A 17330-nucleotide genomic window follows, 5' to 3' on the forward strand; every position below is an offset into this window, starting at 1 on the left:
CAATATTGGATCTCATTCACCAATCGTAAACAAACAACATTTAGCCACATGGTGCTCTATCTCTTCTATATAATTTACGATTTAATGTTTAATTCATGATGGTTGTCACGTGACAGTTTTTTTTCGTTGTTTTATCAATAAGATCACGTGACTAAATGTTGTTTGTTTACGATTGGTGAATGAGGTCCATTGCTATGTAGATAGGTTGACACCCAAATACGCCGCACGGTTTGGGAGGATCTGATTCTAAATGAGTGCAAATGAGATATGCATTACAGCCTGTATTTCTAATGTACACAATAAACCTTTTAATACAATTTCACTCAGTACAAGATCTAGTATTGTTCTTGCTCCGTATATGGAGACACTTCCTAATAAAAGAGGGAATAGTTATGTTGATGGGGTTACCGTTAATGTAGAAACCAGAGGCGGCATTAGGCGGTGGCAATTAAGAGGGGCTACCACCCCAGACCTCGCGCCAGAGTTTTCCCGCTAAAGCAGAAATTATAATAATAATAATAATAATAATCTTTATTATCCGTAAGGAAATTTGTCTTACAATTTGTGCATTACACCAAACAAAAAACATTATAACAATAAGAAACCAAAGTGTACATTCACACCAGACACACTCATAATTTACGTGTGACAAAGTTTATACCAGGTTTATTATATGGTTTATTAATTTTTTCCATGCAAAATGTTTCTGAATCAGCAGCACGTTGATTGAAGGCTAATTAATCAATTTCTTAGGACTGGGGACAAAATCATGTCCTACCTGCAGAACAAAGTAGGCCTACATCAGGGGCGGACTGGCTATATGGGCATTTGGGCAAATGCCCGGTGGGCCAGTACCCAAATGGGCCGGTAGGGCCACCGAAATGGCCTGATCGAAGTCACTATGGCACATATCAAGTTGTTAAAAGGTTTAATAATATCCTTATTATGTTATTATTATTATAAAAGGCCCTCTGAGCGCCGTGTTTAAACAAAAAAGTCTTTCACAGACATTACAGTGTAATACTCTTTTAATCGAACACATTTTCCGAAAATAAAATGTAGAATGTAGACAATGCTACTAGTAGGCTTCATCTGTTTAGGGCCTACATAATTGCTGATTTAAAAAGACGCTATATTGCTTGTTAAGATATAGAGTTCAGTGTATGCATGCATATCGATACATTTTCAAGCTTAACAATGATGTTTAAGGACCGATACACCTAGACATGGATGCCCATCACATGATAGAGAATTTGTGGGCCGAATTTTATAGAAATGCCCGGGCCGATTTTGACACCTAGTCCGCCCCTGGCCTACATAATCAAACAGCCGCTTGTGTCTAGTAGAGTACTAACGTAAGGTACTGTCTTTTGTAACAGTAAGATGAACGGGGCAGTAGACGAGACCGTTAGTGTGACGCGGTAGGGTATAAAGCCTAAAGGCAGCTCGGAAAGCCAACTCCTAGATACCCCTTCCCCCCCCCCCACTGGTCCACATATGAGATTGGACCAAAGCGCTCTGAGCATGCTATAAGCATGAAAGTAGCGCTATATAAAAGCAATAATAATATAATATAAATCGTCTACTCTTACGGCTCACGGACCAGCGTATTACACTCACCCGGGCCCCACGAATGACACTCGAATCGCCCCTGACCCCCGTGTACTGCTAAGGCCGCCTCTGGTAGAAACAAATTATATGTGCCGATTTGAATGGACCATCCTTCATATTTTCTATTATGATAAAGTTGTGTAGACTGCATTGAGTCACAAAGTGGAGAAAGGAAATAGTTGATCTTAACAACATTGTTATCAGACTACGTACCTGCCACCCACTGTCGTGGGTTAATTGACCTACATTATCGACCCGCCTCCAGGTTGATTACTTATCATATCTTTTTTTCAAACACAACAACCCATACATTACACACATACTAGTAAGTTATTTCACACTCATGTGTAGTTTATTAGGATACACAAATTGAGTTATGGCACATGCATTAATGCGTTATTCATAGGCTTAACTTATTACGCACTTTTCTGGGTCATTATATGCATTTAGCATAAAATATTAAATACATTAGTAAATCATCAAACCAATGATCGTAAAGTTAGTACACAAACATTATTAGCCAAATTATCACTTAATTATTACATGGTTGCGTCTAGGTTTAGTATTTGATAGCTTTTGTATTTTGATAGATTTTGTATTTTGGTTGGCTTGGTATGTTAGTATTTTGGTAAATTTTATAGATTTGTTTTTGTTTTTTTTTTGCAAAAAGGTACTATAAAGTAGCATTATCTTACACACACACACACAAAATTCAAAAGATAGATAAATGTGCGCTGTTATTTCAATTTATTCCATAAATATGTGTAGATGACTGTGTTACAGGCAAAATAAGCCTACGAAATCCAGGCATTCTGTGGTAGGCCTGGCTTTTTCAAGTTTGTTAGGAAATAACTTAGCTATGTTCTATTTAGCCATAATATTCTATTTAAGGTAACTATAAATAGATCTACTTTAGGCGAAAAATAAAATGTCCAATTATAAATAAACTATGCGAATGATAAAAAGAAATACAAAAGAGACCACAGGAAATATTCAGAATAAAAACGTAGGCCATCTGTATGTCTTTTTTGAAAGTCCATTTTGTTTTCAATATAATAATAATAATAATAATAATAATAATAATAATCTTTATTATCCGTAAGGAGATTTGTCTTACAATTTTATGCATTACACCAAACAAAAAACATTAGGCTATAACTATAAGAAACCAAAGTGTACATTCACACCAGACTCACTCATAATTTACATGTGACAAAGTTTATACCAGATTGTTCTTATTTAATGATTTAATGATTTGATTGCCAGGGGAACAAAAGAGTGTTTGTGTCTGTTTGTCTTTGCTATCGGTGTCTTGTATCTCTTTTGTGATGGTAAAATCACAAAATCATGACACGAAGGGGAAAAAAATCGTTAAAGGAAATACTCGTTAGAAATACAATCTTTAAAAGAATGCCCGTAATACACGGTACTGCTGACCCTTTTTTTATACGAAGCTTATAGGGCCTATCAACTATGTCTTTCTGGTAAAAACTGTGTACACGTTAATTTCTCCCACACCCAATCTTGGATCGAGTTGAAATTTCGCACAAATATTTCTTTGATGGGAAAAAACAAGAATCATTTTTTTTTAAACTAGTTAATTAAATATTGGTAAATAATTATTTTGTTTGTTATCGAATTAGGGAAACTGTACTTGACAGATGTGGAGATATATGCTGAATTAGTCCCCTTTCTATTTTGTGTAGGGAACATTGTGCAAAACCTCTCAATAACATAGGCCTACCTATATTGAATATATTCATATTAGTTGTTTGTTTTTTTTTTGGTGCTTGTATTTTCTTGATTTTTTTGTAACTTCAACACTGATTGACAGTGTTTATAAACAGATATGCCTATTACAAACTAATCTGTGTAACATGAGCGTGTGTGTATATGTACGAGGCCACCAACTGTAAAAGGGGGGGGGGGCGTGGGATGGTCAGTGTAAAATGTGTAAATGTATATTTCACTTATGTAAATCTCTCGAAGGTCAAGTGTATTGTGGTTGGTATAGTGTCTAAGAAAAATCGAAAAAATCTTGGAAGACAACGGCCACCCTCTCCATCAGAACTTCGTCAGATCCTTACGGAAGTGGGCGACTACTGTTAATCAAAACAAGAACAGAGCGGTACAAAAACTCGTTCGTACCTCACTCGGTCAGACTATATCAACGTTAAGCTAGAAACGCTTCACTTAATATCTATAAACAACGTCAGCACTATAACGCCAGATTCATCAGTCTATTTATTTACACACCCTCACAGTACGAGGTTACACACAACACAATGATATGAACTTTCTTACTAAGGGGAATCACTCTACATACTAATAACAAACACATACACATAAACACAATGTCAACAACCAATGCCACTCGTTGACCAAGAAACATGGAGAGGACCAAGATGCCTGTATGTAGTCGCTGAATGAACTCTTTATGTTGTGCCTCTTCTATTTATGTGCATGTTTCTGTTGCGTTGTCTTTATATGAGAAAAGAGTCCTTGTAATCACACAAAAAATCCATAACGATCAATAAAGCAGTCTTAGTCTTAGTCTTAATGTATTTCGGACCATCAACTGGTCATCGCGCTTCTGCTCCTGTCAAGGCATCTAGGGGTTGATAGTATGATACTGACAGTGGCTGTTAAATTATATAGTTGGAATATGAAACGTTGTGTATCAATATTTAGTGGTATAGTGGCAAGTGATATTTTATATTGTATTAAGTACAACTATTTATAGTTTCAACCTTAATAGATGGTACCGAAGTGTATATTAAATTGAAGTCTGTAGACTTCTAATTGAGATATAGGTCAAGATCTACAGTTATTTAAGTCTAATTTTGTTTAGGAAAACCAACTCAAAAAGAAAACAAAAAATTCTCCACAGCCTCTCTATACCCAAAAAGTAAATAGACTGTGTGTACGACTGATTTTAACAGACAGCACACGTACACATATTATGTAGTAGGTCTATAGTGTATTGTGTACAGACCATCATCGACGCCATGGGCGCCTTCAGGGGCTGACCTTGCACCCCTCTGGATTCTCAGTAGCCAATATCTAGCCACTTTTTTTTTTTTTTGCACCATCAGATCAATTAAAATGTAAATAGCACCTGAACAAGTAGAGCTTGTTTTTAAAGTACAGTTGTGGTAGACTAGCTACAGGCTTATCAGGAATTGATGGCTGACCATATACGTGCCCCTTTTGAATTCCGAATAACCAAATTTTAGCCAGTTTTTTTTTACAACTTCAAGTCAATTAACTTTTGCTAGAAGCAACTTAACACGTAGTGCATCCACCGAAATAAAGTTAATAAGGATAAGCCATTATTGTAATAAACTAGAATAGGCTAAATGTAGTTCATGTCCGACCATATGCGCTTTATTATAGGCTTGCAATTCAATATCCTATAGCACGTTAGTCATGACGATTTTTTTCATTTGCACATAATTAATAGTTCTCATATTTTTAGTAAAGGTTTAGAATTTGATATACGTTTTTTTTTTTTGTTGTTTTTTTGGTGTTTTTTTTTCTTGGAGGATAAATCCTTGCCATTTGTTTTTGATTTGATATAGATTCTATGTTAAAGTTTCTTTTGAACAAGATTGAAGAGTGCAGTCATCTATTTATGTTTTGGGGTGTTGCGGTGGCGGTTTGTGTTAGCTCTCGATAAAATTGAGAGCTAAACACGGTCAACAGTCTAGGATAAAAGAGATATAAGAAAGTTCTTCACATGCCATCTGAGTCAAAACGTTGATTGGCATCGATGGAGCACTGGCAGCAGCAAGAAACCCAAATGTACGAGCAGCAGCAACATGAATTAACTTAGGTTTTTTTTTTTTTTTTTTTTGTTATTTCGTTAATAAAAATGCAGATATCTCAGGCACTGAACAGGTGTGTTTGAGCGTTGGATTTGTTGATGGCGATTGTACTCGATAAGAATTCATTGGTTTTGTCACTATTGTTAAGAGATCGCGCACTGTCTGTGTCAAAACGTCAGCGAATACATTATGTACATTTTTCACATGGATAAACTTCTCGCCAAGGCTACGATGGCTGCCCCGTGATGGTGGCATTTTAAACTGTGTTCAGGCAAGGATTGGTGAAAAATATCCAAAAGCAGACGTCCGTTGCGCGTCCCACAAACTAAAACGTGTTATCATTGACCTGAATGACGTTTCAGATGTACGTAATGCTGTTGGTGTCATCCAGAAGATTATCTATTTCTTCCATAACAGTCCCAAGCGAGAGCGTTGATGCTGAATTTACCTCTTTGTGTGAGACACAATGGACTGAAAAATACGAATTCATTCGCGCTTTAAGTCATAACTTTGAGAAGATCGTAGACTGTTTGGCGCATTTTAGAATAACGGCTGTAAGTGAAACCAGACAAACTGCATATGTAATCAATGCCTGCTTCTTATGTGTTTCTGAATTGTCTTCAAATAGTTTTCAATTATTCATCTGTTCATGAACTAGTTTGCGTGATGATGCAGTCTGTCCATCTTAGCATAAATGGCCGCTTAACTCTTTCTCTCCGTAATTATTTACCACATTCTGATGTAATCAACGTTGGTATCGTCAATTAGGATAGAAAGAGTTAACAACACACCAGCAGTCACATTAATGACATAATCAAAAACCAACTTGACCATGCTGAGGAACACTTCAAGGATGGCATCTTAAGGAAGGCGAGGCTGCTGGAAAACTTGGTACCAGGTATTGAGTTGGTGCTGCCGAGAAATCGCAGTCGACAGATACACCCAGCAAAAACCATATTTGGATTTCTTAGAGTTATTACAGGACACGGCTTTACATTCCGTATCTTGATTCGTTAGTTTCAGATCAACCTGTTTTGTCTACATCCTAAAACGATGCAAGAGCTGCAAGAAGAACTGTAAAGAAGAATATCAGAACTGCCAGATAAGCGTGCATCGCCGGTTGTCCTTTATTAAAGTTATTGACAGTTTTGGCAGCATTTGCATTTTTTTTGTTTGATCGACCGTTAGGATGCACGAGCGCACGGATAAACTTACCAACGTGTACAGTAAATAGTTTGTTCACATGTGTTGTGACACGGTTACTGTGTGTGGTCAACCGTGACACACGGTCAAGTGTTAATTGGGTATCGGGGAGTTAGGGGACTTGCGGAAAGTCAAGTGTGTTGAAAACAAGAAGAATGAAATCATCTAGTGGAGTTGGTTATCTGTATCTGTGCTTGACCACTCAACATACAACAAACACTATTGCGTGTATACATGAAAAAAATAAATATATGTTTTGTTTGAATGCTTCACAATAAAAGACAGTTTATACTTAAAAGGACTTGTTTCTTCACAACATGTTAGTTGTTTTTTTTTAATTATTTATTTCATGAAACGAGTATTTACAGTGAACTTAATATCGCATATATATAGGTATGTGTTACAAGGGACACCAGTTATGTTCTCTAATTTTCTTTGTAATAAAAAAAAGCTACGACTTTGAGCCATAGGTGGCAACTTACATCCCCTTGCAAAAGATTCTGCGGGCGCCCATGATTGACGCGTTTTTTTTTTCCTTGTATATACGCAATAGTGTTTGTTGTATGTTGAGTGGTCAAGCTTTTTGTGTATCAAAAGGTCACTCTTGTAGGTGTGTGTTCTATAGTCCAAGTGAGCAAACTCGGCAATGTGTGTAGAGGTGGGGCTTGCAGTCTAGCACCGTACCGTAATTGAGATTTTTATCCAAGCTAGTAAACTCATTACCCGGTTACCTGTATGACTTAGTATATAGGTGTAACCTGAAGTCCAGCCCTCAAATTAAGATTTACGACCTTGTAAGATTGTAAACAAACTCAGTTCCCTTTTAATAAGGTGTGACCTCTAGACAGTGTCAACATGCCAATACTACGCCCGTACTGACTGGTCACCTGTCAATCAATGAACTCAATGTGATGGACTAAAATAAAAGGGGATGGGAATTATTCATCTCTACCTCTGGAGGCACAGCTAGACAGACGCTTGGTCAGCATGACGTAGTTTATAGAATATAACATGTTAACTAACCCACTCAAAGGTCAAGACAAATAAAGTAAACAAAAAAATGGGCCAGCCATAATGTTTACTGCTCTGTATGCATTATGAATACACATTATAAAGTTTCATTTCTATTTATATTAACACGCCTTTTCTTTGTAATAAAAAAGGTTTGGTGCATATTCATATATTTTTAATTAAGCTCATTATTTTTTGTAAATAAAAACTTTAATACATTCCATAACAAGCATTACTCGAACCACGCCCACTAAATACATATTCATAGAAATGTAGGTACTACTGTGTAATGTTTACTTCCGACAACTATCCTGCAGTGATAGTCATTGCATGACTAGATGCATGTCGCTTAGGACATAAACATCTTTTTTTTTTTTTGAACTAACGTCTGCATAGTATAATATAAGATATTCAGCCGATGTCGAATATGGCCGGAGTGAAAAAATGGCCTGATATTCAGCAGGAGCCGAACATTCATATTAAGGATAATATAAGATAAAAAAAATACCACAGGTTTCATTAATTTTAAAAAACAACTGTTTCTTTTAGCATAGGTCAGAGTGCCAGAGAATGAATATTAGTTTGTTTTGTTTAAATGTCATTTCTACAGCGCTGTGATCAAACATAATGTAGGCGCAAGGGGCTGTGATAATATTAAAAGCATAAACACGTGAGTTGAAATTATAAATTAATCTAAAAAAAAAGTTGGAGTTGGTCTGGTTGTAAGAGACTGAAAGTTTGAAACGCATGCCACTGGAAGCATCATATGGATAGTGGAGTGCTTTTTTTCTCTTCCGGCAATTACAACCTTTCGGTCACAGCGCTCTGTAAATGTGAAACGACTAAGATCGACTTCAATTATATACAAACTAATTTCTTACTGCCCTCACAATATTTAACAATTTTATTTGTTTTGTCACAAAATGCTACAAATGCAGTCAGAATTACAAATAAAAACAATCTGCACATAATCAAGATGAAAAAAAAGGAAAATCAATAATAATATAAGTGATAATATAATTTATAATTATCACAATAATAATGAGCAACAATACCGCCATTATCAGATCACCTGCTATAGAAGGCCTGAACACTGACCTGCAACGTCACAACTTATGGGCAGTTAAGACGAATAGCTCATTACCACGTAGTACAGAGCTATGACGTTCCAACGAGCTATTGTTCTAAACAGCCCATAAGCTGTGACGTTGCAGGCCAGTGCTGTAACGAGCCTTCTGTAACGATCGGTCACGCTTGAACACACCTGGGATAGTCACCGAGAAAATAGAACTCTTGAATGCAGAAAAAACAAGTTTGGTTTATGTCCTATAATATAATAGTTTTGTTTATCCATTCCTTATGGTCAAATCAAATCAGATTGATCTAGGTTTTGATTGAAAACTAAATAGGCCAGTATGTGGATCGAACCTATGACATTCGCATTTTTAGCGCGATGCTTTATCAACTTCGCTTTCAGCTTAGACTTCCAAAATTTGATTAACTTTTTCCGCCCATGAAAATATTGCTAGCTAATATTAGTATTTAAATAATTACCATTATCGATAAATTCACGCTAATAGGGAAAGAAGGAGATTAGGAGAGCCAACAAGTCTAATTAATTAAGGCTTATTTAGCTACGTTTTATAATTTCTAAATAGCAAATCAATAGCAAAACGGAAAGAAAAACTCTTTAAAACAACAAAACACAAGTCTTTACTTACCGGCAGTTTGAAAAATAAACACCACTAAACCAAACCCTAACACGATTGTTTTTAAAACTGACATTTTTCTACTGAAAGTATTCAGCTGTATAACTCTAAGTGCTTTTACTGCTCCATTGGAGTTACAGCCAAGGACAACAGAGATAGAAGTGATATATAAGATAGCAAAATGACTTTATCTTAACCACGCCAGTTCAATTTACAGTAAGTACTTTTATAAAGATAGATTTTTTTAGAGTTGTATAATGTCATTGAGTTATCAATTTATTAATCATTTAATTACCGGATACGTTTAGAGATTACAGTAATTTATTAGGATGTTAAAGGCAATGTGTCAATATCTGTGACGATCGGGAACAAACAAAAAAATCCGTTAAGAAAAATATTTCAACAAGTCAGAAATCTTCATAGCTTCTGACCAGTCCATTGAGTGATGACTAAAAGCTTACGTTTCTTTAATTATGAGTTCCCCTTTCAGGCCTTGCGATCTATAAGGCAGATGGTGTTTAAGGTCATCCGTTTCTTTGGCCAACATTAACAAGGGTGTCATGTGGCTAGTACAACGACCAACCGCCTTTACTTTCCCCATTAGAGTTGGGTGGACTCAGAGGTGCCCTTCAAATCCCGAAATTCAAAATTCCAGTCTTCACCGAGATTCGAGCCCAGGACTCCAGGTTCAGAAGCCGCGCGCTTAACCACTCAGCCACCGAGACCCTTTCTTTACTTATGAATTGAATTTTACTTTACTTTCTTTACTTATGAATTGAATTTTTTTTTCTCTTCACCTAGGGCTTCCAATTACCTAAGGCCGGCCCTGTGAGAAGGATACTCTACTAGGAGCTGGGTCACACTATTTGATGCAGTGTCTACCTCTGAACTCTCCCACTACTAGAAGCGTATGAGGGATGCGTATCATAGATCATTCCTTCTTATTCCTATTATGTGACTGCCTCCATGTAGAAACCGCTACTTTGACAGGATTTCGACGATAGCCTCGCACTAGAACGGTGTAGCGGTTGGTTTGGAATAGGATAGCGCGGGGCCGGCCTTAGGCCGATTTGACTGAGTGCTCCAAATTTCCACCGACGCTTTTTGCGTTTGAGTTGCCTCCTATGGATGTTGTATACTAAATGTTGATATAATGATCTAATCAATAGTAATAGTTGTTATTTTATTTTTAAATTGAAGAGGGGCCTCGCAATCATTCATTAAATTAGGCCCCGCAATGTGTAAGTCCGGCCCTGGGTAAACGGACCTATGATGAATCCCTTTGCCGGGACACGGATACCGATCTAACGGGTGCATTGAATGGTTTGGTTTGGCTCCCGATGTATCTCACTGGGAACCAGAGGCGTAGCTAGGGTGGGGGAGGGAGAGGGGGGGATTTGAAAATCCCCTGGGCCCCCACTTGTTGGGTGCCCCCAAATGAGTGTTTTTTTACATTAAATATTAGGCAAAATGCAGGGACGGGGGCCCTCTAATGATGGCAAATTTCTAGCTACGCCACTGGCTGGGAACCCTTTTGCCCTATCTGCTGCTACTTACGGACCTTTCCACTTTCCGCTGAGTCCCCAGACTCCAGTATCCCAATGAAAGACGGAGAGAAAACAACTATACAAAGGATCTCTCTCTCTCTCTCTCTCACACACACACGCACGCACACACACACAAACAAACAAACAAAAATAGATACGGTAAATCAGGAGTACAATTTAACTCATGAAATGTCAGGAAATCACAGGTTGTAAATTACTGTATTGTATCATTTCTCAAACGAAGCGACTTTTTGAAGTTCATCATTCGATACAGTTTGAGATCAGCGGCGTAAATTTGCCTTTTCTTTGGAAAGTGAGCAACTGCTGTACGCGGCTGTGGGCGACATCGGTCCGATATTATATTATTATAACTTTGCTTATAGCATGCTTAGAGCGCTTTTGGTCCAATCTCATTTGTGGACCAGTAGGAGGGGTATCTAGGAGTTGGTTTTCAGTAGGCGCTCAGTAAACACAATTCTGCCCGAGTCGGGTGTCGAACCTCAAGCCCCCTTCTAGGTAGCCAAGCCAAGTTCAAGCGCACTTGGCCTCTCGACCACGCTTCCCACCATATAGGTTCGAGTCTTTCTCTAGACTTGTCTATTATTAGACATATTTTCTTCATCTTCTTCTCTTAATAACATTTGAACCTGCTATTATGTATTAAAATTGGTTACATGCCAGTAAATATAGAGAATGAACTCCGAAGCATTTTCATTTTTTTAGACGAGTGTTTTTCATACTTTTAACTTCCAAGACGAGAATACATTTTGTTCGTTAAGTTTATGCAACCCTATAATTGTAAGATTGCTACATATAACGCTGATAGAAAATCCAGATATCATCATAATATTTGTGAATATAATAATAATTCTCTATATTATACGAGGATGCCACTGTTTGCGTTTTCCTTTCAACCTCCATGTTATAACCTCCATGTTATTGCTGTCCTTAGGGCGCGCTATTTATTCTGTCGGAGAAAATGACTTGCAAACCTCAAACCTTCAGTCAGTGGCTTCCTTCAGTAACGAAGTAATAATGCATCATCTCATAGAACTGAGGTAACCTGGGCATGGTTGGAACGATGTTGCTCACGCAGCAGCCCCCTCCCTCCCACCATCTTTAATTGTCACCGACTCCTGATTTTTCCTAAGGTTTGGCTCCCGAAGCCTTTCCCATGTTTGGGTAGGCCCTATAGTTGCAAGGCAGCAGAGGTTTGAATTCAGAGATTTCCTTTCCTAAGTGGGTGGCCAGCCAAGACTGATGAGCCCCTCCTGCCTAAAGTGTATTGATTTAGGCTCCTAGGCTGTTCCGCTGGATCCAATATCTGAGCTACACTTGAGGGCCAGCAGGAGTTGGTCTGGTTGTCAGAGACTGAAAGTTTGAAACGCATGCCACTGGAAGCATTATATAGATAGTGGCTTGCTTTTTTTCTCTTCCGGCAATTACAACTTTCGGTCACAGCCATAGACATATATATATATATATATATGTCTATGGTCACAGCCTAATAGTGGTAGAAATTTGTTGCTTTTGTAATGTTTTTTTTTTTTTTTTAATGTACGTGATTTTTGAACTCCCGTTTTTAAATGTGTAAAAATAGTGAAATGCAAAAAGATTTTTAAAAATCCAATATTCGAAAAATTAGTAACTTTTAAGTATTTGAGTGATCCTAGTACAAGTGAACTCAAAAATACAAGTTTTATCTACATTCTTGAAAAAAATTAGCTCTCAACCGTTTTGAAATATCGGTTTTGGGTCCCAGTTTGACCAAGAAACCATATCCCATATCTAGATGTACTGATAAAGCCTAAATTTAGATATCTACATCTACGAAATCTAACAATTCGTCCAACAAAATAAAAAATCTGGCAGTAATGAATTGGGCATTGTGGGTCATGGTCACATACATTACACCATTCAGTATTTTCCACCATATCTGGGTTTGTAAATTAAAAAAAAACTCCACATCTTCTTTCTGCAATTAATCTACAATCAATGATATTTTAAAAGTTATATTTAATCCGTATTTCATTCTTCAATACTATTTACTAAATTATTAATTTAAACTAGTTTCATTTATCGCGTTTCTAACAAACATAAATATCTAGATTCTACATAGACCTATCATAACCTGGGAGTAGTTAGGTTCTGGGTATTTTTAAAATATAAATCTAGTGCATAAAAAATTTACTGCTTCCTATTCCGGCTTTCTTGCTGGCTCATCCTTTGTGTATATCTAAATTTGTTATTAATTATGAATTTTTAAATGGCTTTTCATTTATTGATTCTAAATTTGATTCAGACTTGATGTATGTAGGGCTAAATGAGTGATAGATCTAGTATAAAGGTAAGTGAATCGTTGTATTGTCATGTAAAGCATTTTTTTAATTTCTTGTTCGTGTTGCACTGTTACTGTGTGTGAGACAGTGAGAGTGTGACTTTCAGTGTGTTTGTGTTGCCACCGTGAGTGTGACTGCGACTGTAAGTAGTGTAAGTCACTGTAAGTACAGTGTAACATTAACATGTTCATGGAGTGATGGAAGTTTTTGTGTAATGTGGTGTAGAACTTGTTCTTATCGAGATCTAGATTCTAGAGTGAAGCTGCCTTAATGAAAACCCTCTTTTTTTTATTTACAGTCAACAGTGTCTACATACATTCAATGTAACAATAACATTGATTTTGATGACTGGTCCGTTATGCACCAGTGAAGTGGTATTGATCATATTCACTTTAACTTTATTGAGACAAAAAAATATTGTTTTTTTGACTGTCTAATCGACTCTAATGGGACCTCATTCACCAATCGTAAATAATAAAACTAAAACAAACAACATTTAGCCACTGATAATGTTGTTAAAACAATGAAAAAATGTCACGTGACAGCCTGTGTGTATTACGTAATTTGTATAGAAGAGAGAGAACCACGTGTTCGTGGCAACATAATGTTTACGATTGGTGATTGGTGAATCACTGAAGAGGTCCATAAATGTGAATATTCATTATATTCTAGACTAAACCAATATTTAAATAGGAGTGGAATAGCATAGGAGCTAAGGTAGGTACTTCGATAAACTGACCTAGATCCATTTTTTTTTTCTCCCAAAAAATGGCTGAAAAGTGTGTCAGCACATTTTACCCTTTTTTTAAGGGTGGTCATTTCCATCAAAGTTTTAGCATATTGTATTTGATTTGAGGACTAATTATGATTACTTTTTGTAAACATAAGATATCAGAGATCATTTTTATTTGCTTTTGAAGCCAATCTGTTAAATTTTTCTTAACAAAAGTTTATGTGAAAGTTTATGTGAAAGTTTTCCTATAAAAGTTACAACAATGCTGTTTGCTACAATAATTTATCATATTATGAAATGTGTGTATTTCAAATTTCATTAAATTCTCTTGGCGCACTTTAATATATATTTGATATTAAAATTAACAAAGACAAAGAAGGGTAAAATTTTCTTTTTTAAATAAAATAAAAGTGTTTATGGTTACAACAATCTCACTAATTCTATTGAATTTAGCATGTTAATATATATATGTGTGCTAAGTTTGAACTTTGTAGCTTGGCGCACTCTTTAGATATTAATTTTCAAAGTTGATGGTTAAAATCTATTTTTAGTAACAACCAACACTGTGATTTACTGGAAATGGTCAATTTCTGTCATCACGAGCTATTTTTAGAAGCACACATAGGAATTTTTCATTTAGATTAACTTTTATAGTGTTTGAATGCTAGATTATGGAGAGGGAATGTGTCTTTATTATAATGACTTTGTAATCTGCAAATTTTAAAGTAAAAGTTTAATTACTTTAAAAAATAATATTAAATATTAAATTTTTTTTTTCATATTTTTAGCTCAGCGAACTAATAATAAATTTTTTTTTCTGTGTGTTGTATTTTTCTATTAATATACATGTAAATTAATAGTTAATAAATGAGTACATTATATTTTTAAAATGATGAGCTATTATTGCACAAAAATTCAAGTAAAAAATCTTTTAATAACTTCTAAAAAAATCGCAAGGTTTCTTTTTTATTTTATTGTCCGAAGCAAGAAATTTTTCATTTACAATCTAATTTTTAAAGCATTTAAATTAAGGCATTTTAAAATGATTAATTGCCAGTGCTCTACAAAAAGGTTAAAACTGTTTTTTTATGAAGTTTATGAAACTTATAGTCATTAAATTTTAGAAAATATTTTTCTGCGCAGTGCTATTTTCATTTATAATTTATAAGAATTATCTATCTGATGCATATAAATAGCTATTTAAATACAGTAGAATTATAATTAAACAAAATAAAACACAATACAGATCTCTGATTTGTTTTATTTGTGATTTTTGGGCTCATATGATGACAAAATCACATATATTTTTATTTTTTGTCGAAGGCTTTTTTTTATATATTAATTAACTTTTTTTCAAAGATTTTATTGCTTGGTCTTATTTTTTTAATTTATTTTAACAAAATACTGGTGAATGTAAAAGAGTGTGAAGTTTCAACCCCATATCTTTAAGACTTTTTATAATACAGTTAATTTAAGTTCAACTGTCAGTTGTTTCGGTCACAGATTTTTTTTTTATTTACAAAGGCTAAAGAAGGCTAATTTTTGGCCACTAAAAATTTAATAACTTCCCTCACAATTAACCCAGCAATATAAAATTGGTATCATTGGAAAGCATTTCTCAAGCTCTATCTAACTAAATAGGTTCCTTTGCATTGTGATCATTTTGAAATTTTTATCGAAGTACCTAGCTAAGGCTAAGGAGGATACCACCAAATATTATTGATCATAAGTTTCACAATCATCAATTGTGGATGTCAGATGTTAAGATCTATGAAGATGCTATGATGGATGTCACGTTGTAGATCTGTATCTGTATCACACTATCAATGATCGTAATTGCCGAGGATTCTAAAGTTGTCAGTTGATAAGATGATCATTTAGAAGTTGCTAGTTGATGGGATGATCATCTAGAAGTTGCCAGTTGATAAGAGGATCATCTAGATCTAGGAGTCACTATTTGACAATACTATCTAAGTATTTTATTATATTCAATAAAGAAACTTCTCTTCGTCTAAAAACAATTACTTTAATTCAGAACTTGAAAAAGCTATTCACAAATAATTACAATGGTTAAATGTACTTGAATTGATTAACGGATCTACACAATAATATAACTTGAGTTCTAATACAAAAGGTACATGTTCTCTATCTCACGTTCCATACAAGACTGGCGCGATTTAGGATCTTCCCCGGGCAATAGAGCATAATCACGTGATCAACAACTCTACACTGCAAGACCAACCAATAAATGCAGCTCAACATACAACAATTAACATTTTGAAACCAATCATGTTCATTCTGAAACTGAAAGTAAATGCATGCCTGGTTTTCCCAGAGCTAGCTCAAGTCCCGTCGACAAGCTAAATATAGACTGTTGCCAAATATAGATACAGTGTACGTGACAATAAGTCATTAGGTGTAGGTACAACTCTAGTCTTGCAGTATGTGTCGAAGTGAACATACTGGGGAAATGATGATTTGGGCTGAGTGGAAATAAAGACAAAATCTTCTGTTCATTTCAAAGCACTCAAGATCCAAACGGCTAACCATAAGCACTGTGATTGGGCATGATGGATTCACAGACATGCCTACCATCACGCATTATCATTATGCAGAACCCTTCCGCATAATCATCAAAAAAGCTCACGCTCCCCCAATTCAGCATTCACATTTTTTTTTTGTTCAAGTCTGAATCCCAGCAACAAAAAATTTGAAAAAAATCTTTTTTTTTTTTCATTATTTATTAATAGTGCAAAATGAAAATACTGAATGTAAAATAAAAGGTATATATAGGTCTGTGTTTATTGCTCCATTTCATCTCTTCCTGGACCTGGTGTGTCCTTAATTTACTAAGATATGGTTGAGCTTGATCTAGAGTCTAGATCTATATAATCTATACATAGATCATAATAGATGTAGATTATTCTAGATAATCCAAATCTAGTAGTCTAGATACTAGATTACTAGATCTAAATCTATTCTTAGATGATGGATCCAGATCTAGAATTTAATCTAGATCTAACTCATCTTTAAGAAAAGGATTTAAAAAAAAAATGTTACTAAATCTAGATCTATATCTCTAGGGCATCTTTTAGGCGTTCCAGTATTATCCTAGTTAAGACCTTGCTAATGGTTGACAGTAACATGATTCCTTGCCAGTTGTTGCATTGAATTTTTGGGGTCTGCTTTTAGTGCCTCTACTGGTATACCATCTGGGTCTGGCGCCTTTCCCTTTTTTGCATACTTGATGGCCTTGATGATCTCCCCTTAAGTAGGAGGAGTAGATCTAGATAAAATAAAATAAATAAAAAATAGACAGTAACATTAGAGTCTTGGTCATAAGAATAGAT

General features: G+C 35.5%; 2 protein-coding genes across 7 annotated transcripts in view; one reads left to right on the forward strand and one right to left on the reverse strand.

The window, feature by feature from the left end:
• LOC106071169 (macrophage mannose receptor 1-like) overlaps positions 1–9539 on the reverse strand; it is a 63975-nt gene extending 54436 nt beyond the window's left edge. The window contains exon 1 of the mRNA XM_056003905.1: positions 9374–9539. Coding sequence (XP_055859880.1) covers positions 9374–9437 — 64 coding nt within the window. The 5' untranslated portion in view covers positions 9438–9539. The remainder of the gene's footprint in view (positions 1–9373) is intronic.
• A 3560-nt stretch (positions 9540–13099) lies between these two features.
• LOC106052746 (SWI/SNF-related matrix-associated actin-dependent regulator of chromatin subfamily E member 1-like) overlaps positions 13100–17330 on the forward strand; it is a 33003-nt gene continuing 28772 nt past the window's right edge. For all 6 annotated transcript variants that reach the window (XM_013208177.2, XM_013208179.2, XM_013208178.2 and 3 more), the window contains exon 1: positions 13100–13255. The gene's annotated coding sequence lies outside the window, so the exon portion shown is untranslated. The remainder of the gene's footprint in view (positions 13256–17330) is intronic.

This window comes from Biomphalaria glabrata, chromosome 11 (genome assembly GCF_947242115.1).
Source record: "Biomphalaria glabrata chromosome 11, xgBioGlab47.1, whole genome shotgun sequence".
In the NCBI taxonomy this organism is placed as follows: domain Eukaryota; kingdom Metazoa; phylum Mollusca; class Gastropoda; family Planorbidae; genus Biomphalaria; species Biomphalaria glabrata.